The sequence below is a fragment of the Triticum aestivum genome, chromosome 2D (assembly GCF_018294505.1).
Source record: "Triticum aestivum cultivar Chinese Spring chromosome 2D, IWGSC CS RefSeq v2.1, whole genome shotgun sequence".
Taxonomy (NCBI): Eukaryota; Viridiplantae; Streptophyta; class Magnoliopsida; order Poales; family Poaceae; genus Triticum; species Triticum aestivum.
The window spans coordinates 494,377,701-494,404,795 of NC_057799.1; the positions used below are offsets into that span (position 1 = coordinate 494,377,701).

At 47.2% G+C, this 27,095-nt stretch overlaps 1 protein-coding gene across 1 annotated transcript; it reads right to left on the bottom strand.

Moving 5' to 3' along the window:
- Nucleotides 1-22,667: 22,667 nt before the first annotated feature.
- LOC123055870 (extensin-like) lies at nucleotides 22,668-26,811 on the bottom strand. Its single transcript, XM_044479694.1, has 3 exons — nucleotides 26,773-26,811; nucleotides 23,468-24,581; nucleotides 22,668-22,737 (listed from the first exon to the last, which is right to left on the bottom strand). The coding sequence occupies exons 1-3, from the start codon at nucleotides 26,809-26,811 to the stop codon at nucleotides 22,721-22,723; spliced, it is 1,170 nt and encodes a 389-aa protein (XP_044335629.1). The 3' UTR covers nucleotides 22,668-22,720.
- Between the last annotated feature and the right edge of the window lie 284 nt (nucleotides 26,812-27,095).

A 27,095-nucleotide genomic window follows, 5' to 3' on the forward strand; every position in this document is an offset into this window, starting at 1 on the left:
CGTGTCGGTGGACAGATGGATGGGGTGCGGGGTTCCTGGCGCGATGTGAGGGACAGGTACTCGTCCATGTCCGCATCCGCTCCCTGTGATGCCGCCGCTTCCCTCTCTAGCTGCCGGTGTCGCCGGTTCCGCCGGGCGATGTTGTGGCACCCCGGCTCAGAGAAACCGGAACGCCCCGTATTCCAGCCCAGAGATCGAGGAGAAGTCTTCTGGAATACGGCACTGCTTAGCATAGAACAAATCAGCTCTTTATTACAATCTATACTGGGTACAAGGGGTTACATCGGCACGGCGACACTACACTTTCCACTGTTGCTCTATGCAAGCAGCAGAACAACTCGAAGCAGTGGAATAACTCTAGTAGCGGAACAACAAAGACGATGGTGAACTCCACTCCGCAGGGACTCTGGCTGGAACTCTTATCCTAGCTCGCAAACAAAGAATCCACGACAAACAAGGAATCAAATCCGGCTGGACCTGCAAGCTAGCATGACACGCCAGGTCAGTACATTGAATGTACTTGCAAGCTCACAATAACCAGAAGCATTCAAGACAAACAACATCATGGCAATTACAAGTTAACAAGGATTAACATGATATCATCAAAACAACATGGCATGAACAACATGATACCAATAACACAATATAAGCATGGCATGAACATATAAACATGATGATACTAACATGCAACATGATGACACTATCATGCATCAACTTACTCTGCCCGGGGTTACCTCGTAACCATCACATGCACACGCTTACCATCAAGGATATCACACGATCATCTCAGGATCAAATCAAGCTTGGCATTACAATACCGTAGTAATCATTACATGACCACAAGGAGCTTGACCTTTACCCTTGACTCTCGCACAACATCACAAATATCCATCAACTCGGTATCCATGATACCACGGTGATCCTCTCGCGATCACAACCAATCTCTTCCTCATCATCAAACAAGGGTTGTCATTAACCAAGTTATTATTATTACTGTTGACCCATAGTGTGACCGACTACGAACTGGGCCCATATCCGCGGGAGCGGCTATCGATAGATTTAACACACACTCTGCAGAGGTTAGCACACTGTACCCACACCACGGAACCCATGGCCTCGCACTCCCATTCGGGTGGACCAACGGTGTTCCGACAAATCCGTCCGACTGCCATGACACTCTCCCGGCCACTCTGACCAACTCCCCACTGGGCTAAGTCATGGGTGGCCCCGTGCCTACCAAAGGCATCAACGGCCACCGTCGTGGCAAAAAGGGTCCCAAACGGGGACATGAGCTCAAGACCAAACATGGGCACACAAGGATTATGCCGTCCTACCCGGCCAAGGTAGCGCCCACGCATAACCTTCCCTCGTTGGAGGCACCAGCGAGAGGCATGACAATAGACCCAGTTAGGGCCCTCCCATAAAGGCAAGTGTGGCTGCACTGGTTAGCTCGATACGATGGCACTATGACTCAGCCAATAGTTGTTCAAGTTCATTTAAGTCTGGTTAAACTTGAATGCAATAAACTGAGTCATATGAAAATAACATGATGCAACAATAATGCATGATACAAACATAAACATGGATGCAACATAAGCCTTAAGCATAATAACAGTGAATCATTTATCCAGATGAGCATGGCATACTGACGAGCATCACGAGCATAACACTACTCATGGCATAACTACAAGCATCAACAACATCCATCATGCAAGAACATAACGACAACACTACATGCAAGCATTTAACCAACTGGATGCAAAGGAACAAGCATATCAACGGCACTCGGAACGGACGATAGGCATGTACCGAAGACCATCACCAACATCAACACGTACTACTACCAAGGATGAAAGTAATACTAGCAAGGCAAATGATAACCAGACGCATCGAAACATAACACGAAGGTGAACATGAAACCATAAGCAGTACCGAAACAATGATAACAGTACCAGATAAACAAATAGACAGTTATTAAAGGTTCAAGTTAAAAACCATGGCTACTGCATGGCCATCATGCAAGTGGGCGTTGTGGCTTGCCTGGGGATGAAGAAGGCTCCGGGAAGATGTGCGGTGAAGCCCCGGAAAGAATCGCCGGAAACATTTCTCTCTCAGAGGGGGCTGTTCATGGGCAAGGGCAAAGTGGTCATTTCCAGTATGTCAAACCATAGTGAAAATGATACCAACAGAACGGGCTTGACGAGACAAAGATGTGGGCGTTGTATTCACCTCAATCGGAGTCTCGAGCAAAAAGTTATAGCCCGACGAGGTCCAGGGACCAATCTGTAAAAAGATTTCTACAAACAGGCCCCTGAATGAGAAAACAGAAGACGCCTAAGGAGAGAATACGTTTCAAACTAGGAAAGCGCACTTACGACTGGAGCAGAAGAGGAACACGCTTTCTGAAGATGAAAACGTACTTCCAGAAAGTACGTTTCCACTTTTCCAGCGTGGTAGTGGGGGCCCGTGGCGCTGTGCGGCTAACGAGTGGGGCCCGCCTTATCCATCTCTTTCTCTCTCTTCTCGCTTGGCTTCTTCCTCGCGCCCAACAGAGAACAGAGGAGAGGCGGGGCTGGCTTGGCCGGCGTTTGGCCTGACCAGCTCCGGCCGTCTCCGGCCGTGGGGATGGCGCCGGCGAGCGAGGCTTGGCCCACCGCGTCCATCTGGAGGGGAATTAGGCGCCGGGGAGGGACAGAACGGCGACGCCGCGCGGCAACAGCAAGTAGAGGAGGCGGCGGCCGATCTTGAGGACGATGGCCACAGCTACTTCGGCGACTAGTTGAGGGAAGGGGGAGGCTTGGTGGGTAGTGGGGAGGCCTCTGGTGGTGGTGGACGGAAGAGTGGGGCTCGGCTTCGAGCTAATTTAGCCGGGCTCCGGCGAGAGGCACTACGGCCATGGGGGGTCCAGGAGAGGCTCTGGAGGTGGGGAGGGCCTAGAGGAGCGCGGTGAGGAGGCTGATGAGCTCGGAGTGGCTCGGGGTGGCCTTTAGATAGGCGTGGCCGAGGAGGGGAGGCCGCGGACACGTGGCTGTGGCTCAGGTGCCGCCAAGGACACGCTGGCCAACTTCGGTGATGGCCAGATGCATCACGGGGAGGACGAGGAACGCGACGACGGGGAGCGGACGAACCTCACGAGACAGAAGAGGCCGAGGGGAGGGACTTAAATGGCCGCGGCGCAAGGTGCCAAGCCGGTTGCCACCGCTCGAGCTTGGCCAAAGCTCTGGCGAGGCTCAGCGAGCACGGGGTGGCACGGGAATGCAACGAGGGAAGAACGGACAAGCTACAGAGGAGCACGGGGCAGCAGGAGCCTAGGGGAGTAGAGGAAGAGGCCGAGCGCCATTAAAAACGTTGTCGGCCACAGTGATCCCATGGGCGAATGGCGACGAGCGCCAGCGAGGAGGCTTCGGGAGGGGGAGATGGCTCCAAGGGGGCGGCGACGACGCGGTGAACACGCTGGACAGGCTCACACGCGCGAAGACGACGAGCACGAGCAGGGCCGAGGCAAAACGACGCTCTAGACACGGCCATTCCATGCCAAAACGATGGTCAGCACGGGCACTGGTGCACACAGTGCACGGGGTTCGGCCGAAACGTGTATGGGGTTTACTCCTTCCAGTGGAGGTCCCAACTGAGGTGGTGACTTGTTGAAAGGTGCTCTGGTTAAGTGGGATCTAACCTCTGAAGTTTGTTGTTGCGAACTTGATCAACTTAGTGTGATCAACAGAGATATGCTATGGGTCCAATGTGATGTCTGGGAGGTTTAGGGTTGGAAGGACTACAGTTCTGGGGAGTTTGAAGAGAAATGGACCAAGGTTTAATACACTTGCTTTGCAACTGACCAAAATAGTCCAGAAACTTGAGCATGATGATGCACTCACATGGAGTATCAACTTGAGCTCAAATTGGGCAAGGCAGAGTCATTTGGTCCTATGAAGATGCCCAAAAACTCTCATACCAATTGGCCTAGCCAAAATGGTACTTGCTTCACAAACATCTCTTTTGGACCGAAACTTGCAAAAATTCTAGAGGAATAATGGCTTGATGAAATATGCCCAAAATGGGTGGAGGTAGGTTATATGGGTAATAGAAGGCCTAGAAAACTTTTCAGCCTTAATGGATTAAGATAAAATATACTTGCTTCACAAACTGAAAATTTGGACATAATGAAAGAATTGAAGATGAGCTCACATGGAGGTGGAGGGATATGATATGATGATATTGAGGACCATGCAAAATTGCAACTCATTTGGATATGCCTACCTTGTACCTCCTTCACAAAGTTTCTTTCTGGACATAAACTTTGGAAAATCATAATTAAATAACTACTAGGCAAATGAGGTTGCTTTTTGGCATGTGGCAATGATATGGACAGGAAAAGATGTCCAAGGAGTTTGAGGTCAACTGAGCAAAGAAAAATTGCACTTGCTTCACAATGTGCCATTTAGGGCAGAATAGGAAATGAATTATTTGGGGATTATCTTTGAACACGGCAATGAAAAGTTTTGCCATATTTGATGAAGATATGACCCAAACAATTTATGAGAATTATTCGGAAATTAAGGAGTGGGGGAAATATGGGTTGCTTCACAACCTAGGGCAAAAAGATAATTCTTTTAACAGAAAAGGAGTATTTCCAATGAAAAGAATATTGGGATTTGGGCTAGGATGAAAATGGAAATGTCTAGGGAAGGATTTGGGTATGACAAGCCACTTTGGAAGCAAAGAAGAGTTCATCTTCTTCAGTTTCCAGACCACACTGCCATGAAGAAAGAAAACCCAGGCAAAAACCTCAGAAAATCAAAAGAAAAAAGGGGCCAAAAACCAGGCTGTTACAACTCTTACCCCCTTAAAGAAATCTCGTCCTCGAGATTTTGTTGCTCAGGGAACAAGTATGAATATACTGACTTAAGGAAACCTTTTCCAACTCGGGTATCCTTTTTCCTTTATTGTTGTTCCCACTAAATTTTTATCTGACTGGCTCTGGGTGGTTTGATTCACTATATCCACATTCTGACAGATCTTACCTAGCTTGTTCATGCTTATACAGGCTCCAATTATTTTCATATCTGCTGCCTTAGCTGAATGTGATAGTTTATCATGACTGCCATATATGCCTGTCTCACAAATCCGAGAGTGATTTCTGATTGTTGTGTCTGTACTGACAGACTTCCATGAATTGGTGATCAGATTTTTCCTGATGAACACCCAAGCTCTGACTCCTTGCATTGGGTTTCTTCACTGAATGCTGGTCCTTTGGGTTCCAAACTGTGAGTTGAGGCATAACCGTTTCTTGACAGATTCTGACTCATCGCAGAAGTTTTTGAATCATCTTAACTGGCTCCACCTTCTGGAGTATCAGATCCGTTCCAAATATTTGACAGTCGCTTGCCGGGGCCAGCATGAAGGGGTACGATCTTATATGATAATATCCGCAGACTCGACTGACGGTGGCTCTGACAGACGAAATTTTATTCATGCCAAGCTATCCTTTAGTGATTCTCATAGTTGAGGGCACATGCTTCCAGACTGTTATTCCTCATACTGATCACTCATCTTGGGGACAGTAGGCTATGTGATGCTTAATCATAGTTGCCGGGGTCAAACTGTTGAATTGACCCTTAGTCTGACTTGACAGACTCAGATATGCGATACTGACAATTCTGAGCATATGCTATTGACTGAGCGGGTTGTCTGGATATGGGTTCCTTGCCAAAATTGAGTAGAACCCCTTAAGTGAATATCCATGGTGATCCATACTGACTCAGACTATCCGGGTATCTGCACCATGTGGGTCTTGCAACCATTTTCATACCTGCATCACCGGTCTTGCTACTCCATTACTGTTTTTCTTGTCTGGATCCTTGGCTGAAGGAGCAGGGTCATATGGTTTCTCCGTGTGACCATGGGTGCAATATTCTAACAGGCGTACTCTTATCCGCATCTTCTGACATGATAATATTGTTTAACTGGCAGGTTCAGCACCTCTCAAGTTCTGACTGTAGGAAAATGAACATCCAAACCCTTGCAAGAAATCAGCAAATAACTCAGTAGCCACCAGAACGGCCTTTACAACTCAGATCTGGGACATTACTGAAATAACTCAACCATGGCTCAGGACGGCCGAAAGCAGCTCAGAGCATGAGACCGGGTCGATAAGAAGAAGGTGCTAGGTCCCTAAGATAGCCGAAAAGCAGCTATAGGGCTACTGTCACAAAGAGAAACTCAACAGCTGTACGAGACGGCCGAAAAGCAGCTCAGAACTCGTGACAATTGTTCAATAGAGAAATAAAAATTGGCATCCACCCTAGATAGCTAAAAACAGCTCAGATCACAGGCGTGGTGCCGGCACTGAAGAAAAGGAGACAAGGGCTCATCAGGATCATCTTCCAGGTTCACAGGTACTTGTACTGGGCTCACTGTTGTCGTCAATCTTCATAATCCTTTGTCTCACTGCGGTGTATAGCTGGCTTCCTTATTTTAACAATCCTCACTTGACTGCCAGATCCTCTTTTCTGAGTATATGGCACATCCTTGCTTGCTTCCAAGCATATCATGTTTCAAAATCATCCTCAACGAAGAATCAGACCTTATATCTGAATCATACCTTTGACTGATAATATACTGTCAATCTGGCACACATTTCATCTTATTGCTGATTTGATCATCACTGCCATGAAGAGTGCACACTGAGAGAGATTTTATTCTGACAGTCCATCCAGGATTTCTTTTGCATTCAGACAAGATTTTCCCAATTTCACTGTTGTCTGCTGATAATTCCATTCCGTTTAGCTGAGCTTCCAAACATTTTAACTCCTGGCTGACTCTTCGGCTCCAGTATCGGTTGACAAGTGATACGTCCATTTTGCATCATGCTTTTATATCGATATTTATTGCATTATGGGTTGTTATTACACATTATGTCACAATACTTATGCCTATTCTCTCTTATTTTACAAGGTTTACATGAAGAGGGAGAATCCGGCAGCTGGAATTCTGGGCTGGAAAAGGAGCAAATATTAGAGACCTATTCTGCACAACTCCAAAAGTCCTGAAACTCCACAGAAGTCATTTTTGGAATTAATGAAAAATACTGAGTGAAGAAAATACCAGAGGGGGCCCACACCTTGGCCACGAGTGTGGGAGGCGCGCCCCTGCCTCGGGGGCCCCCTGGCAGGCCTCCGGTGCCCATCTTTGGCTATATGGTGTCTTCTACCCTGGAAAAAATCATAAGCAAGCTTTCGGGAAGAAACTCCGCCGCCACGAGGCGGAACCTTGGCGGAACCAATCTAGGGCTCCGGCAGAGCTGTTCTGCCGGGGAAACTTCCCTCCGAGAGGGGGAAATCATCGCCATCGTCATCATCAACAATCCTCTCATCGGGAGGGGGTCAATCTCCATCAACATCTTCACCAGCACCATCTCCTCTAAAACCCTAGTTCATCTCTTGTATCCAATCTTTGTCCCAAAGCCTCAGATTGGTACCCGTGGGTTGCTAGTAGTGTTGATTACTCCTTGTAGTTGATGCTAGTTGGTTTACTTGGTGGAAGATCATATGTTCAGATCCATTATGCATATTAATACTCCCCTGATTATGAACATGAATATGATTTGTGAGTAGTTACATTTGTTCCTGAGGACATGGGAGAAGTCTTGCTATAAGTAGTCATGTGAATTTGGTATTCGTTCGATATTTTGAGATGTGTGTTGTATTTCCTCTAATGGTGTTATGTGAACGTCGACTACATGACACTTCACCATTATTTGGGCCTAGAGGAAGGCATTGGGAAGTAATAAGTAGATGATGGGTTGTTAGAGTGACAGAAGCTTAAACCCTAGTTTATGTGTTGCTTTGTAAGGGGCTGATTTGGATCCATATGTTTCATGCTATGGTTAGGTTTACATTAATACTTCTTTTGTAGTTGCGGATGCTTGCAATAGGAGTTAATCATAAGTGGGTTGCTTGTCCAAGAAAGGACAGCACCCAAGCACCGGTCCACCCACATACCAAATTATCAAAGTAACGAACGCGAATCATATGAGCGTGATGAAAACTAGCTTGACGATAATTCCCAAGTGTCCTCGGGAGCGCTTTTCTCTATATAAGAGTTTGTCCAGGCTTGTCCTTTGCTACAAAAAGGATTGGGCCATCTTCCTGCACCCTATTTACTTTCATTACTTGTTACTTGTTGCCAATTACCTTATCACAAAACTATCTGTTACCGATAATTTCAGTGCTTGCAGAGAATACCTTGCTGAAAACCGCTTATCATTTCCTTCTGCTCCTCGTTGGGTTCGACGCTCTTACTTATCGAAAGGACTACGATAGATCCCCTATACTTGTGGGTCATCAACGAGCAACTTTAATAAGGGGAAAAATTTGTAACACCAAAGGCCCAAAGAATGAAACAACGAAAACAAAAGCACACAAGCTTACAAACAATATAAATAATCTCAAGCCATCATCACATATTACTGCTATTCACACAATAATATGCATGCACACCTAAGCACATAAATCTCACGGAAACTCCGGTATTACGGTCTAATATGATGTGGCGGTGTGCACGAAAGTGGAATCCATGTGTGGAAAGGGTTGGTGTAACCAAGGCTACACCAAGCGCTGGCTGAACACCTGCTGGATCTGGATGGATATGGAGGCGAGGACGAACTTGGTGATCATGTAGAGAAACGCAACGGTCACGACCATATCATCATCAAGCGTACGAAAGGAAACCGTACACGTCCAAAGAATGGAATGACAGGGCAAGATGGGGGAGGAAAAGCAAGGCTTGATAGCATTGCCCTTTTCTGACAACAAAGATTAGTAAGGGTTGCCAAAGGGACGAGATGGATGGCACGATTCAGGATAGAGACTAGTCTATCACCGAAACGATATGGGTGGGTGGCGGAAAGACAATGACGCGATACCTGAGCATAACTCCTACAAATGGTGTCTGGAACACTCGGTACCAGGGCATCACTCTGCTGGGACAGAGATGACGCCGAACACCGAAAAGCAGGCATGTTGAGAAGGAGGGTGCAGGTAGTGGATCGAAACCGATGCCACCTACACTCACAAGATTAACCGTTAGTGACTAAATAATAATCTATATGCATGCTATGCAACCAACCAATGCAGTAATCAAGTGCAACAAACCAACTGGGCTCTATACACCGCTTTCTAACGTTTGCGCGGGCTAGGGCGTCCTACAGCCAGACCTGGCTCTGATACCAAGCCTGTGGCACCCCGGCTCAGAGAAACCGGAACGCCCCGTATTCCAGCCCAGAGATCGAGAAGAAGTCTTTTGGAATACGACACTGCTTAGCATAGAACAAATCAGCTCTTTATTACAATATATACTGGGTACAAGGGGTTACATCGGCACGGCGACACTATGCTTGCCACTGTTGCTCTATGCAAGCAGCAGAACAACTCGAAGCAGCGGAATAACTCTAGCAGCGGAACAACAAAGACGGTGGTGAACTCCACTTTGCAGACACTCTGGCTGGAACTCTTATCCTAGCTCGCAAACAAAGAATCCACGGCAAACAAGAAATCAAATCCGGCTTGACCTGCAAGCTGGCATGACACGCCAGGTGAGTACATTGAATGTACTTGCAAGCTCACAATAACCAGAAGCATTCAAGACAAACAATAGCATGGCAATTACAAGTTAACAAGGATTAACATGATATCATCAAAACAACATGGCATGAACAACATGATACCAATAGCACAATATAAGCATGGCATGAACATATAAACATTATGATACTAACATGCAACATGATGACACTAGCATGCATCAACTTACTCTGCCCGGGTTTACCTCGTAACCATCACATCCACACGCTTACCATCAAGGATATCACACGATCATCTCAGGATCAAATCAAGCTTGGCATTACAATACTGTAGTAATCATTACATGACCACAAGGAGCTTGACCTTTACCCTTGACTCTCGCACAACATCACAAATATCCATCAACTTGGTATCCACGATACCACGGTGATCCTCTCGCGATCACAACCAATCTCTTCCTCATCGTCAAACAAGGGTTGTCATTAACCAAGTTATTATTATTACTATTGACTATAGTGTGACCGACTACGAACTGGGCCCATATCCGCGGGCGCGGCTATCGATAGATTTAACACACACTCTGTAGAGGTTAGCACACTGTACCCACACCATGGAACCCATGGCCTCTCACTCCCATTCGGGTGGACCAACGGTGTTCCGACAAATCCGTCAGACTGCCATGACACTCTCCCGGCCACTCCGACCAACTCCCCACTGGGCTAAGTCATGGATGGCCCCGTGCCTACCAAAGGCATCAACGGCCACCGTCGTGGCAAAAACGGTCCCAAACAAGGACATGAGCTCAAAACCACACATGGGCACACAAGGATTATGCCGTCCTACCCGGCCAAGGTAGAGCCCGCGCATAACCTTCCCTCGTTGGAGGCACCGGCGAGAGGCATGGCAATAGACCCAGTTAGGGCCCTCCCATAAAGGCAAGTGTGGCTACACTGGTCAGCACGATACGATGGCACTATGACTCAGCCAACAGTTGTTCAAGTTCATTTAAGTCCGGCTAAACTTGAATGCAATAAACTGAGTCATATGAAAATAACATGATGTAACAATAATGCATGATACCAACATAAACATGGATGCAACATAAGCCTTAAGCATAATAACAGTGAATCATTTATCCAGATGAGCATGGCATACTAACGAGCATCACGAGCACAACACTACTCATGGAATAACTACTAGCATCAACAACATCTATCATGCAAGAACATAATGACAACACTACATGCAAGCATTTAACCAACTGGATGCAAAGGAACAGGCATAGCAACGGCACTGGGAACAGATGATAGTCATGTACCGAAGACCATCACCAACATCAACACGTACTACTACCAAGCATGAAAGTAATACTAGCAAGACAAATGATAACCAGACGCATCGAAACATAACACGAAGGTGAACATGAAACCATAAGTAGTACCGAAACAATGATAACAGTAGCAGATAAACAAACAGATAGTTACTAAAGGTTCAAGTTGAAAACCATGGCTACTGCATGGCCATCATGCAAGTGGGTGTTGTGGCTTGCCTGGGGATGAAGAAGGCTCCGGGAAGATGTGCGGTGAAGCCGCGGAAAGAATCGCCGGAAACAGTTCTCTCTCGGAGGTGGCTGTTTACGGGCAAGGGCAAAGTGGTCATTTCTAGTATGTCAAACCATAGTGAAAATTATACCAACAGAACGGGCTTGACGATACAAAGATGTGGGCGTTGGATTCACCTCAATCGGAGTCTCAAGCAAAAAGTTATAGCCCGACGAAGTCTAGGGACCAATCTATAAAAAGATTTCTACAAACAGGCCCCTGAATGAGAAAACAGAAGACGCCTAAGGAGAGAATAAGTTTTCAAACTAGGAAAGCGCACTTACGGCTGGAGCAGAAGAGGAAGACGCTTTCTGAAGACGAAAACGTACTTTCAGAAAGTACATTTCCACTTATCCAGCGTGGCAGTGGGGGCCCGTGGCGCTGTGCCGCTGACGAGTGGGGCCCGCCTTATCCATCTCTTTCTCTCACTCTTCTCGCCTGGCTTCTTCCTCGCGCCCGAGAGAGAACAGAGGAGAGGCGGGGCTGGCTTGTCCAGCGTCTGGCCTGACCGGCTCCGGCCGTGGGGATGGTGCCGGCGAGCGAGGCTTGGCCCACCGCGTCAATCTGGAGGGGAATCAGGCACCGGGGAGGGACAGAACGACGGCGCCGTGCGGCAACAGCAAGCAGAGGTGGCGGTGGCCGATCTTGAGGATGACGACATAGCTACTCCGGCGACTAGTTGAGGGGAGGGGGAGGCTTAGTGGGTAGTGGGGAGGCCTCTGGTGGTGGTGGACGGAAGAGAGGGGCTCGGCTTCGAGCTAATTTAGCCGGGCTCCGGCGAGAGGCACTATGGACATGGGGGTCCAGGAGAGGCTCTGGAGCTCGGGCTAGAGGTGGGGAGGGCCTAGAGGAGTGCGGTGAGGAGGCTGATGAGCTCGGAGTGGCTCGGGGTGGCCTTTATATAGGCGTGGCCGAGGAGGGGAGGCCGCGGACGTGTGGCCGTGGCTCGGGTGCCGCCAAGGACACGCTGGGAGCTCCGGTGATGGCCGGATGCATCATGGGGAGGGCAAGGAACGCGACGACATGGAGCGGACGAACCTCACGAGATAGAAGAGGCCGAGGGGAGGGACTTAAATGGCCGCGGCACGAGGTGCCAAGCTGGTTGCCGCCGCTCGAGCTCGGCCAAAGCTCTGGCGAGGCTCAGCGAGCACGGGGTGGCACGGGAACGCGACGAGGGAAGAACGGACGAGCTACAGAGGAGCACGGGGCAGCAGGAGCCAAGGGGGAGTAGAGGAAGAGGGCGAGCGCCATTAAAAACGTTGTCGGCCACAGTGATCCCGTGGGCGAACGGCAACGAGCACCAGCGAGGAGGCTTCGGGAGGGGGAGATGGCTCCAAGGGGGCGGCGACGACGCGGGGAACACGCTGGACAGGCTCATGCGCGCGAAGACGACGAGCACGAGCACGGCCGAGGCAAAACGACGCTCTGGACACGGCCATTGCATGCCAAAACGATGGTCACCATGGGCACTGGTGCACATAGTGCATGGGGTTCGGCCGAAACGTGTTTGGGGTTTACTCCTTCCAGTGGTGGTCCCAACTGAGGTGGTGACTTGTTGAAAGGTGCTCTGGTTAAGTGGGATGTAACCTCTGAAGTTTGTTGTTGCGAATTTGATCAACTTAGTGTGATCAACAGAGATATGCTATGGGTCCAATGTGATGTCTGGGAGGTTTAGGGTAGGAAGGACTACAGTTCTAGGGAGTTTGAAGAGAAATGGATCAAGGTTTAATACACTTGCTTTGCAACTGACCAAAATAGTCCAGAAACTTGAGCATGATGATACACTCACATGGAGTATCAACTTGAGCTCAAATTGGGCAAGGCGGAGTCATTTGGTCCTATGAACATGCCCAAAAAGTCTCATACCAATTGCCCAAGCCAAAATGGTACTTGCTTCACAAACATCTGTTTTGGACAGAAACTTGCAAAAATTCTAGAGGAGTAATGGCTTGATGAAATATGCCCAAAATGGGTGGAGGTAGGTTATATGGGTAATAGAAGGCCTAGAAAATTTTTCAGCCTTAATGGAGCAAGATAAAATATACTTGCTTCACAAACTGAAAATTTGGACAGAATCAAAGAATTGAAGATGAGCTCACATGGAGGCATGACATGAGCTCAACTTTGGTGGAGGGCTATGATATGATGATATGGAGGACCATGCAAAATTGCAACTCATTTGGATATGCCTAGCTTGTACCTCCTTCACAAAGTTTTTTTTCTGGACATAAACTTTGGAAAATCATAATTAAATAACTACTAGGCAAATGAGGTTGCTTTTTGGCATGTGGCAATGATATGGACAGGAAAAGATGTCCAAGGAGTTTGAGGTCAACTGAGCAAAGGAAAATAGCACTTGCTTCACAATGTGCCATTTAGGGTAGAATAGGAAATGAATTATTTGGGGATTACCTTTGAACATGGCAATGACAAGGTTTGCCATATTTGATGAAGATATGACCCAAACAATTTATGATAATTATTGGGGAAATTAAGGAGTGGGGGAAATATGGGTTGCTTCACAACCTAGGGCAAAAAGATAATTCCTTTAACAGAAAAGGAGTATTCCCAATGAAAAGAATATTGGGATTTGGGCTAGGATGAAAATGGAAAGGTCTAGGGAAGGATTTGTGTATGACAAGCCACTCTGGAAGCAAAGAAGAGTTCATCTTCTTCAGTTTTTAGACCACACTGCCATGAAGAAAGAAAACTCAGGCAAAAACCTCAGAAAATCAAAAGAAAAAGAAGGGGCCAAAAACCAGGCTGTTACATATGTTCTCGGGGTTACACAACGAAGTTGAGGACGGGACGAACAACACTTTAGTTTTCCCATAGGCTAAGGTAGCCCACTAGCTGGTGCGTAGCCATTTTTAGGCAAAACTCGTGCGTCTCTCATGGACCATGGGCCGATCGACTGAATTGAAGCCATCAACTCACGTGCGAGTGTGCCACCAGCCGAGTCTGGATACCTTGCTCTCTTTTAGTCCCACCTTGCGTGGGTAAGCACGAGAGTCAGTGTGTTCTAGCTATATAAGAGGATGTCATTGTCAATTGTTAAGCAGCTGCTCACAACACGGTCCATTCGGTTTAAACCAAAAACCGGACTGAATTACTCAGTTAACCGAATTTTCGGTTAGCTATTATTTGTTGGAAAATTAGGTTTCCAATTTTCATAACCGAATTTAAAATTAAATTGAATGGTAGAAACCGAACTTTTGGTTTCTACCGAACGCCCACCCCCAGTTTCCACCATTTGCAACCAACTTTTCTCTCTCTAACATAGGTGCTAAGTTGAACATATTGCAAGCCATTGATCTACAATGATAAGCACAAATTCACTTAGACATTGATTCATAATTATTTTGCACTAGTGTTTAAACAAATTTTTATAGTAAGTGCACTCCAAATCAATAATTGATAGTGAGTGATTCAAGACCCTGATCTTATTCTCAGCCATTGATGTGGACATCACTGATGACGAGAATTTTTACCAGTAGGAAAACTTTTGCCGATCACATCTCCATATGACTCTTGTTGATCTTTCTATGCTTCCTGCTCCGAGCTCAGAACGAATCTACCAGAACTTCAAGACAATTGAGTGTTATCTGCATGCATGATCATACCATCCATCCGTCTTACACCACACAACCCGTTTGTACTCATGTGTACACGACGCACTCCGGAGTGCTACATGTTATAGCCAGTTGCAACACTGGGGAAAACACCATTTAACTTGATATTTACCATGAGAGACCACCCTAATAATTGACTACTGCGCAATCAAAGGATGCAAACAACAAAGGGATAATCATCTCAGGATATTCATAATAGCATGATATGGTATAGCCCGGGGCGTCGGGAAGTCTTCACGGCCTTCTTGAATCTCAATTGAAACATCGTCATGGTGGTAGAAAAATCGTTGTCGTGGCAGCCGTTACAAAAACACTGCCGTGGCGGCAATATCAGAAAATGTTGCAGTGGCGGTTGTTTCAGAAACGTTGCCATGGCACCAATTTTAGAAAACGCTATCGTGGCACGAAATTTTCAGCACCTCCTCCCTGCGCCTGGTGATGCTCCGGGTCCTCCATGTACACTTGCCACCATCACTTGTAACCTGTAGGCTATCTCTACATCTATTACATTAAAGTGGCAATCCCGTGGCTCCAGCCATCATGTTGTGACGCGTAGGCCACTTAACGTTACAACATATAGCCATCCCATACATAAGCTCATTATCATGACGAAGGCTATACCACATCACACACAATCCTGCAAAACTAAATTAGACGTCCTCTAATCAGTTTGGCAATTTTAATTATGTGGCTTCTAGGGTTTTCGGATAACACTAGCTACCTACGTCCACCATCAAGGCGATATGTCTTGTTGCTAGATTAACTTTTCAGGGTGTGTGAGGGAAGAGACTTAATTAAAAATATCTAGCCCCACACTAAAATTCGTCAAATACGCATGACCCCCTAGAAGATCGTTTATCTTCATCACCCTATTGTGTTTGCGATGGTTCACTATTACTGATTATGATGAAGCCCAAAGAATTGTTAGCAGATCGTCGACAGCCAGAGCCGGTCGATTGTTAGAACTTCGTACAAAGCTACATCATGTCGCCAATGAACTGAAACGAAGCAACACTCGAGGGAAGCATAGGAAGAACATCAAACCCTCATATTCATATGTGATCTAGATTGAAACCTACATCTACTCATAGAACCTCTCATGATGCCACTGTTGGGAAACATAGTAGAAGACTAAAAAAAATTGCCCTACGATCACCCAGGAACAATATGAAGATGCATACATAGTTTGGATCACGATCATTACCGAGTCCGAGTAGCAGCAGAAGTAGACGAGTCGATGTAGATCATACTTGGAGTCCCTCGAACCGTAGATGAACGATCCCGCGAACCACCCACGAACGATCCCTCGAACGGAAGACCGAAAGCACGGCCTCTCTACTTGGTTGCAAGCGTACAATCTTCACGATCCGGCAGCGCTTCGCCATCCAGAGCTGACTGTCATTGGAGAATTAGAGGGATGAGACTAGAACCACACTGGCCTTCTAGTTATGAGGATTAGAGGATCTAGATCAAGCTCTAATTGATCAACATGGACCAACTAGAACTAGAACTAGAGAACTAGAGGAGGCTCCAAAACTTGTTTGTTCAAATAGTGGAAAAACCTCTAGTATATATAGGTTGGAGGGAGAGGGAGGGGCGCCACACAAGGAGGGGAGTTTTCCCTCCTTCGTGCGCCGGCCTAGGGGGAGGGGAAACCCTCCCCTAGTCTAATTCCGCCTCCCCTCCTAGGAAAGGGAGGTGCCTTCCCCTATTGGGCCAATGTGGCCCAATTCTCCTTCAGCCACTTTGATATTAAATTAAATATAAAAGTCTCCTAAAAATTACTAGAGTCTTTTATTATTAATTTAACATCACCAGAAACATTTTCCACCTATATATTATTTATCGGTAATGCCTATTATTGCCCGATAAACTCTGAAACCCTTCCGGTGACCCCGAAACGCTTATGGTTCTTCTCGAAACTATTTTGAATATTAATAAAACAATTTCACAAAATCCTCGATACTCTCATCCTACTAACACTCAGCAGTTCATGATTACCATAATCTTGTGACCCTATAGGTTCAGTAAAACATAGACATGAACGAAACCCCTTCATTTAATGACCGATAGCGGAACCGTGGACGTCCATATCGATCCCTATGAATACACGAATGCCATTTGAGTGAAGCTTTGGTTATCATGTGATGTTCCCTTTGCTTCACGATACTTTACAAAACCCGAGATGCATTGGTATCCTCCTGAGTCATACACATGCTCACTAAACCATTATCCTCGTTATCGGTTTTGTTCTTCTTTCTCGTTGAAGTGTTCCGGTATCTCCGTGACATAGTCACCTATGTCTGGCCAGACGATGATTGATGCCGTCACACTAAGACGGACCTAAGAATATCTCTCCATCGTCGGAGGAGCAAATTCCACTCTTGAGCTATCTAGTCCCTTGTCAAACTTTTCGATGAACCTGTAAATTGTCGTTATGATCATCGTGTTACAGACAATGTTTGAGCAACCCCAAAGTCCACCGTACGTTAAGAAGTGACTAAGATACTCTCATGGTCTAAGGAACGAAAAACACATGCTATATACTAATATGTTATCAAAGAAGACTAATGTGAATTTCCCGAGATTATGGAGCAAGTATGATGTTGATAAGAGTTTGGAATGTACCAGGTGCATTGGAAAAATACAAAAGGCATTACAAGGTATTCAAAATGTCAAAAATGTGTAGTGAAAGTAGTCTTATGTTTGTATTTTCACTCATTCTAATTTGATGATACCCAGATCTTTGGTCTAGCTTAGTGAAATATTTTTCTCCAAGTCCATCCAATAGACCTTCTATTATGGTATTGCAATTTTGTTCTTTGTAGTGACAACATTTAGCTTTCTAAAATCTTGACACACTCTCCATGTCTTGTCTTTCTTGCCAACTAAAATTGCTGGTGTAGCATATGGAACTTGGATTTCTCTGATCACTTTTGACTCTAGCAATTTTTTACTTGGTGTTCCATCTCATTCCTATGCTTGTGAGGAATTCTATAAGGTGTGGAATATGGAGGAACCGCTTTAGGTTGCAATTTTATGGTCAAAAGCTCTCACAGGAGGCAACCCCTCTCGTTCTGCAAATACTCGAGGAAATAAATTTAATAATTCAGTAACTGAATTAGCGTTTCATGCTTGTTGTTGTTGGCAGGTTTATTGTCATCGATTAGGTGTAACAAATCTCCTGATGCTCCTTCATTCAGCAGTTTGGGCAACTCAATTTCATCTATTTTAGTTGCATCAGCTATAGTCTCACAGGCAGGAATAGTGATAGGGTATTTCCCTTTAACTATAGTTATTGATTTGTGAATATGATCAAATGATGTTGGACTGTGTTTGGCCAACCAGTCACAACCCAAAAGTAGATCATTACCAGGTATTTCCAAAATTCTGACAGTTTGCAAAAAAAATATCTTGAGCCATTGCAAATATAGTTTCAGGAATATAAGCTCCAGACCATAATTTGCCTCCCCCAGCTACTGCCACTTCTCTGGTCTTGTCTTTCAAGATAGTACATGAAGTTTTTTGTGCAAATTTTAGGTTCATAAAAGTAGAATTACTACCAGAGTCTACTAATGCGACAACTTGTCTCTCTCCAATGGATATTAAGATAGATATGGTATTCATACTGTCAGATGCCATAGCCTGCAAATATATTTTCATACACATTTCTTGGTCAGGTTGTTTGTTTTCTTGTTCCTCTTCTGAACCACTATATTGTTCCTCATTTTGATTGTTATTTCTTCCCCAGTTAACATGTTCATTACTAGTGCTTGTTTCATTTATACCCATGGAACCAAGCATCTTCATATCTCCAACACTTCACTCTTTCTCTTGCTCTATGAATTGCAACTTGAGCTTAAGTCTGCTTGTTTATTGCCAAAACCCATAGACTTTAAGCATTGTAAGGTGATTGTCCATTCTCTGGCCCTGTGACTGATAAGCTTTCTTTGGGGACAAGCCCACCAATAAGATTTTGTAAGAGTAAGAGGACGAAGAGGTCTTAACTGAAACTTAATATGAGATCTCATCCCATTCACATAACATTTTTATAAACCATTCCTCTCACAATGTGGGATTATCCTATTGGATTTATGCCACCAAATCCTCAAATCTACCAGTGTGTTCATTGATGCTTAAACTATTTTGTTTCAAAGAGTTAAATCTATCTGTCAAGTCATAGGAGCTAGTAGGGGGGAAAATATGTGCAACACTTCCTCACAAAGTTGTTGCCAAGTGAGTTATTTCTTGAGAATGCCAGATCTTCGCAGTCAAATATCTTCTTTGCCTGTCACATATAGTTGAGCTAGTGGAACTTTGTAATCATTTGGTGCTCCTGCCATATATCTAGAAATATTGTTCACATTTCCTTATTCAACCTCCTGGATTTTGATCATCAAACTTGGGAAATTCAATTCTGGGGCCCATTATAATTCATTTTAGAAATTGGATTCTCATTTCTCTTTGATAGTTTCTGTAGTATTCATCCCATACAACATTTACTTTAGGTTGTGGTGCTACATTGAAAGCCGATGTTCTTGCAGTTCTCATGGGTGCTATAGGCGAAGCAGCTTCAGATTGAAGCTCAAAGCCAGTAACTCTGCTAAAATAAGGAGGTCCCAAACGTTGTCTTATATTAATGGGAGGTAACCTCTATGAATTAACATAGTGAATTGTCTTGTTTTCTCTTGTTCCACTAGCAAACACTTGCATAATTCTTCAGTCAAAGGCCTAGCAGGAATTCCTGTTGCTTCCTTTTGTTGTTCCATGGGGTTCTTCAGTGCTTCTTGTTCAGTTTCCTGATGAGCATCAGTGCCACACAATGTACTCTGAGGAGGGAATACAAAATAGATGAATCATTGTTGTCAAGGATATAAGGACATCTAGAATTGCAGAGAGGTGTTGACTGGAAGCCATAACTGCTGTTTGCACACTCCAAAATACCTTCGTATTGCCTTGTTTGGAGTTTATGGATAATACATCCTTCCTAAGAAGAATCTTCCTTAAGCTTTGCAGTTTCCTCCTGATTCGCAACCACATCAGCTTTCATCGCAAGCAAATTCGCCATCTCGGCCTCGTCGAAGCTTGGCTTCGAATGCCCCATAGTGACTAATAAACTCTGAGGGGAATTTTATTGCCAATAGAGCTGGTAATGTCGGTGTCAAAACTGGCTGATCTCGGGTAGGGGGTCCTGAACTGTGCGTGTGAGGATCAAAGGTAACAAAGTACGAGTGGGACACAATGTTTACCCAGGTTCAGGCCCTCTTAATGGAGGTAATACCCTACGTCCTACTTGATTGTATTTGATGAGTATAGGGGTTACAAGAGTTGGTCTACCTCGATCGTAATGGCCAAACCCTAGATGTCTAGCCTATATGAATTATGATAGCCTCTATGGACTAAACCCTCCAGTTTATATATACACCGGAGGGGTCTAGGGTTGTACAGAGTCGGTTTGTAGAGGAAGGAAATTACATACCCGGACACTAGTCTTGCCATCCACGCATAGGGGAGTCCTACCCAGACACGGGGGAAAGTCTTCCGCTTTGTATCTTCACGGCCCATCAGTCCGACCCACATTGAATAGCCCAGACACCCAGGACCCCCTAATCCAGGACTCCCACAGTAGCCCCTAAACCAGTCTTCAATGATGATATGTTCGGCACACGGATTGTTTTCGGCATTGCAAGGCGGGTTCCTCCTCCTAAACACTTCAAAGCAGTTTTATGAACAAGAGAACTGTATCCGGCTCTGTATATTTGTTGCAACCCTTAGCCACGAAGGCAAGATATCAAACAAAACATTGTCTTTCCACTGACAACTTTTTCTGGCAATAACGTCACGTCTGGCCTCTTAATATTTTGAACCGTTTTCACGCCTCCCGCTTCTCGTTTCGAGGCACAGCCTCCATTGGTACATCTTGTCAAAACAGAGATCATGTCCGCCCATTACGGGATCCTCATCAATATGGTTTTGGGTAATCCAACCGTGCCATTCGCACGACCCCTTGGGAACAGGCGAGTTTTAAGGCTTGAGGGGGGCTTTTGATATTCACTGCCTATATAAGAGGGTAAAGATTCCTCTTTTTTCCCCATGCCTTCTTCCTTCTCCTACCTTCCCATCTTCAAGCTCCAGCGCCCAAACTTCAATCTTTCACACCGCCACCAGCCTCCCCAGCCATGTTGTAACACCCACGATGCGGCTATATCTCCCACGTGTCGGGGCACGACTTAGAGGCATAACCGGATTGTGGTTTTGTCGCAAGAAGGGTCATCTTCACACAATCCCATGTAATGAACAAGAATGGGATAAAGAGTTGGCTTACAATCGCCACTTCACACAATACATAAATAACTCATACATCATTCAGAGATACACACATATAGACCGACTACGGTCAAAATCCAGATGAAAATAAGACAACCCCAAATGCTAGATCCCCGATCGTCCCAACTGGGCTCCACTACTGATCATCAGGAAAAGACACATAGTAACGACCACGTTCCTCGTTGAACTCCCACTTGAGATCGACGCCATCATCTGCACTGGCATCGTCGGCACCTGCAACTGTTTTGGTAGAATCTGTGAGCCACGGGGACTCAGCAATCTCACACCCGCGAGATCAAGACTATTTAAACTTAAAGGAAAGGCTGGGGTAATGAGGTGGAGCTGCAGCAAGCACTAGCATATATGGTGGCTAACATACGCAAATGAGAGCGAGAAGAGAAGCAACGGAACGGTCGTGAAACTAGCAATGATCAAGAAGTGATCCTGAACTCCTACTTACGTCAAACATAACCCAGAAACCGTGTTCACTTCCCGGACTCCGCCGAGAAGAGACCATCACGGCTACATACGCGGTTGATGCGTTTTAAATAAGGTCAAGTGTCAAATTCTCTACAACCGGATATTAACAAATTCCCATCTGCCTCATAACCGCGGGCACGGCTTTCGAAAGATAATACCCTGCAGGGGTGTCCGAACTTAGCCCATCATAAGCTCTCACGGTCAACGAAGGATAAACCTTCTCCCAGGAAGACCCGATCAGTCTCGGAATCCCGGTTTACAAGACATTTCGACAATGGTAAAACAAGACCAACAAAGCCGCCCGATGTGCCGACAAATCCCGATAGGAGCCGCACATATCTCGTTCTCAGGGCAACACCGGATGAGACATCCTACGAGTAAAACCAGACCTCAAGTTTCCCCGAGGTGGCCCCGCAGTCTACTCGTTTCGGACCAACACTCGAAGGAGCACTGGCCCGGGGGGGTTAAAATAAAGATGACCCTTGAGTCTGCAGAGCCCAAGGGAAAAGGGGATAGGTGGTAGCAAATGGTAAAACCAAGGTTGGGCCTTGCTGGAGGAGTTTTATTCAAAGCGAACTATCAAGGGGGTCCCATAAATCACCCAACCGCGTAAGGAACGCAAAATCAAGGAACATAACACCGGTATGACGGAAACTAGGGCGGCAAGAGTGGAACAAAACACCAGGCATAAGGCCGAGCCTTCCACCCTTTACCAAGTATATAGATGTATTAATTAAATAAGAGATATTGTGATATCCCAACATAAACATAATCCAACATGGAGCAATCTTCATCTTCACCTGCAACTAGCAACGTTATAAGAGGGGTCGAGCAAAAGCGGTAACATAGCCAAACAACGGTTTGCTAGGAAGGGTGACAAAGGTTAGAGGTTCACATGGCAGTATGGGAGGCATGATATAGCAAGTGGTAGGTAGCGCGACATAGCAATAGAGCGAACAACTAGCAAGCAAAGATAGAAGTGATTTCGAGGGTATGGTCATCTTGCCTGAGATCCCGCAAGGAAGAAGAACGAGTCCATGAAGAAGACAAACGGACGTAGTCGAACGAATCCTCACACTCCGGAAAGAAACCGAAGCTAACGAGAGAAGCAAACTGGAAAGAAACAAACAACATAGTAAACAACCACCACATACACATGGCATGATGCACAAACAAGTATGATGCATGTCCGGTTTAAATATGCATGGCAAAGTGCAACAAACAATACTACAAATTAAATGGAGTTCAATATGCAACGAGTTGCATATTGACGAAACACCACATCAATTATTTAGTTCTCTCTCGGTCATGTACCCAACAATATTAAATGTTGATTAACATGGCAAGAGGTAAAGCATGAGGAAACTACCCATTTAAGCAATTTTAAATGAGGCCGGAACAACAAACAACAATTTCCGGAAAATCCTCATGACATTTAGCAATTTTAATGCAAACATCAATTGTAGACTTTTTAAATGTTGTTATCATGATGCGGATGACAATGCAAGTTTTAATCAATTTTATAAAACGTGGACAAGAGCATGTTATGAAGCATTTGGTCACCATGGCGGAAGGAAGGGGTGCCACGGCAACGAATCCGAAAATGGTGCCATGGCAACATATCGGTTCCGGTAGCTCACGAAGATACCGGCACAAGGAGAATTGTGCGGATGTGTGAAACACGCAAGAGAATGGTGGGGTGCTCCCGGTTACCGGGTTCCCACGGAATGGCGGCATGGCAAACGAGGAACGTGCAAGGACCAATTGGACATGGTGCAAACACGGGCATCTCATACAACACATCACAAGCGCTCGTCCACGGGTCATCGTCTCGGGGTTATACCTTTGAAGTATGCATTTACGGAGTGGGTCGGGTTCGACGGTAGTGGAAGTAGTTGTTCATGGGTCGCCGAGGGAAGTAGTGGTACACGAAGGTAGTCGAACTTGACGGCGGTAGTGGTACACGTTTTCGTAGATATTCGAGTCAACGGTAGCGGTACTTGGTGAATCCCGAAACGGTCTTGGCGTCTTCGCGCGTAGGGGTACTTGGTGTTTCCGTAGACGGCGGTAGAGGTACTTGACGCGTTGTTGTGGTACTTGGCAAAACTCACAGAGAAGATGCTTGGCGGTCCTGGTACGGTCCTTGTCGATCTTGTCAATCTTGACGGTCCAAACAAAGCAACACAAGGGCCTCGGGTGACAGCGACGACGAACAAAACCCTTGGAGAAGCAGGGGGTGCAGAGGCATTTGAAAACAGACTTGGCGTTCCTGGAAGAAGATGGTGGCGGCTGGAACTTGCGGCTGGGTCGACGGAGCAAGCAGCAGCCACGGCGGCGCTGAGGATCTCGAGGCCGAGCCCAGGCCATGGCGCTTGGGGCTCCTGTGGTGGCAACGAAGACGGGCAGCAGCGCTCCTGGTCGCAGCGGCCTTGGCGCGACGGAGGTGGAACACAGGAGGGGGCGGAGCAGAGCAGGCGCAAGGACTCGCCGGATCCAGGCAGAGCAGGCGGCGGAACGGGAGCTTCGGGCGGTGATCCATGGCGGTCTCCCGCCTCGTGGTCGCCGGCGGCGGCGCCGGTCCTCGAACGACAAGGCGAGGAGAAGGAACACGGGGAGGCGGCTCCATGGACTTGGCGAGGCGGCGGGGAACCGAGTCGATCCGGCCGGAGTTGAGGCAGAGGAGCAGCGGGGCGAAGGAGAGGCCGCTGGAGTTGGCCGCTCCGGTGGGGGTCGGAGGTGGAGTGGCAGGAGGCGCGGCGGCGCTGAGGGAGGACTAGAGGAGGAAGATGGCGGCGCGAGGGAGCAGCAAGGCAGCGCCATGGAGGGTGCGAGCAGAAGGGAGCTCCTCTCCCTGGCTCTATGCGTGCGTGTGTGTGCGTGACGGCGCAGGGAGGGACGAGAGGGAGAGATGGGGATCGGGAGAGAGCGAGAGGAGGGATGGGCTCGGTCCCTGGCGGCTAGGGTTAAGCTTCGGTGGGCCTTGGGCCATTTCGGTGGAGGGGGAAAGGCCAGGAGGCCTAGCAGGCTGGATTAAAAGAAAAGAAGGGGAAAATCCTTCTCTATTTACAGAAAAGAGATAGAAGAAAATATCTCTTTGGAGGGCAAAATAAATACAAGTTGAGTTGAAAACTGGCATTGAGCTACTTTGACATATTTCAAAGTGCCACAACTGGAATTTAAGTATTTGGAGAAAGATCAAGACATAGAATATTTGAAAACGAGAGAGATTTCAAATGCAAGTTTGTTTCGAGGGCCTCCAATAAATTGAATATTTTGTTATAGCTCCCTTATATTGGGAGGGTATGTTATAAAGAGAAATCACCATTGTGAATATCCCTCGATTTAAATGGACCGAAGATCCATACAGTTTTATTTAGATGAGTTTTATGCAAAGATTAATGACATGATGGCATGATGACATGATGCAATGCAACAATAAAAGAACAAGCACCAAAAGGAACACACGGCAATCACGAAAATAAGGAAGTCTTCTGAAGCGTCGGTCTCGGGGTGTTACACATGTCAAGATCTGGTTCAAAGGGCAAGTGGGAGGCCTCCTCCGTCACCGAGAAGGACGTCAAGGAGCTCCGGGGAGCGGGATATCTGTCCACGGACATCGCGCACAGGCTCCCTGCCAAGGATCAAGTCATCCCCACTCCGGAGCCCAGTGAAAGGGTCGTATTCATCCCCCACTTCCTCCGCGGGCTAGGGTTTCCCCTTCATCCCTTCGTCCGGGGCCTTATGTTCTACTACGGGCTAGATTTCCATGATCTAGCCCCAAATTCTTTCCTCCACATCTCAGCGTTCATCGTCGTGTGCGAGGCGCTACTCTGCATCCCCCCACACTTCGGCCTATGGCTCAAGGTCTTCAATCTGAAGCCGAAGGTGGTCGACGGGCAACATGCGGACTGCGGCGGCGCCATGGTAAGCAAGCTCCCCAACGCCGTTTGGCCCAAGGGGGCCTTCGTGGAGATCGTCAAGGTGTGGCAGCAGTAGTGGTTCTACATCACCGAACCCCACGACGCCAAGTGGGCGCCACTCCCGAGTTCAGATCCGGACCCCCTACGCGGCTTACCTCGTGGACCGCTAAGGGTTTGGACTGGGGATCCCCGGTGGAAGTGTTGATGCTGCAGAAGCGCATTACCAATATGATAGGCAGGAACACCAGTCTCACTAACGTGATTCAGGTGATGCTCTTCCGCCGGATTCTTCCCTGCCAACACCGGCCCTCTCACATGTGGGAGTTCAATCCGGAAGATCCATGGACCTTGAAGCGTTTCTTTGGCACAATGCACGAAGACATCTGGAAGCTACTCTTCAAGGCCCAAAAAACATGGCCGAAGAAGACCGAAGACATCCGTCCTGACATCGAGAATCCGGCCACCCCGGTAAGTATGCTTTTCCCGAATATCTATTTGGTCAATAAGTTTTCAGACACAATGAATTTTTTGTCCTTCGTTCAGGGCTGGATAGCAAAAGCGGAGCGGATCAAGTGTCCGGCACCGTTGCCCGAAGACCTGGCCACACCTTAGCTGACAGAGATGCTGGTCCCGGCGCCGTATCAGGCGCCGGAGAAGAAGGCCAAGAAGAAGGGCAAGGAGACCAAGAGCGGTCCCCAACAAAAGGGTCCTGCGGATGCTATGTTCGGAGAGACCGAAGCCCCTCCTCCCATGAGGGAGACGAGGAAGAAGAAGAGGAGGAGGAGGCGGAAAGCGACCCCCCCCCCCCGCAAGGGGAGGAAAAAGAAGAGGGCGGCCTCCGAAGACCCAAAGGGGGAGGCGGCCAAGAGGGGGAAGATGACCCTCTCAGATGGTTCGGATTCGGAAGCTGAACCCGTCCCCAAGAGACTTCCCAGGGTGAAGCCCCTGGCCGAATCGTAAGTACAAAAGGGTTTATTATATGTCTCTGGTCCTCTATGTTTTTATAATATAACATATTACCCCGTGTGTCTTTTAGCCCTGCTCGCGACCTCCCCAACCCTTCGCTATCTGAAGGGAGTTCTTTGCCGCCCGAGATGGCAGAGAGCGAGACGCCACCACGAGCCCCTTCGCCAATCACCGCGGATGACACTAAGGTGTTGTCCCAAAGGACTTCTCCTAGCCACGGAGGGGCGAGCGAGGCTATCGAGAGGGCGCCTGAGGGTAATACCTCAGCTGCTGAAGACATGGGTGGGGGGGCAATCCCCATGGCGGCCAACGGCGGGGGCCCCGATCAATCCGGCTCCCAGCCGGACATCGTTCCGGAGACCAATGTGGCTCTGGAATCAGGCAAGCAACCCCCCTTGAAGGAGGGGGGAGCATTAGCTCCGACGGCGGACTCCACTACTCCAGAGGCGCCGAATACTCTAGTGGAAGCACTACATCGTGCTTCCACCATGGAGGAGCACCGCACCCTAATTGGTGTGGTGGTAGAAAAGATTCAGTCCACCAAGAGTGGGCTGAACGAAGCCTTCACCAGCCTACTGACAGGCT

Coding starts and splice junctions, on each gene's coding strand:
- LOC123055870 (XM_044479694.1), bottom strand. CDS start 26,811: ATGGGGATTGCCCCCCCACCCATGTCTTCAGCAGCTGAG. Junction 24,582..26,772: donor CCATGTCTTCAGCAGCTGAG/GTATTACCCTCA, acceptor GCTTAACCCTAG/CCGCCAGGGACCGAGCCCAT.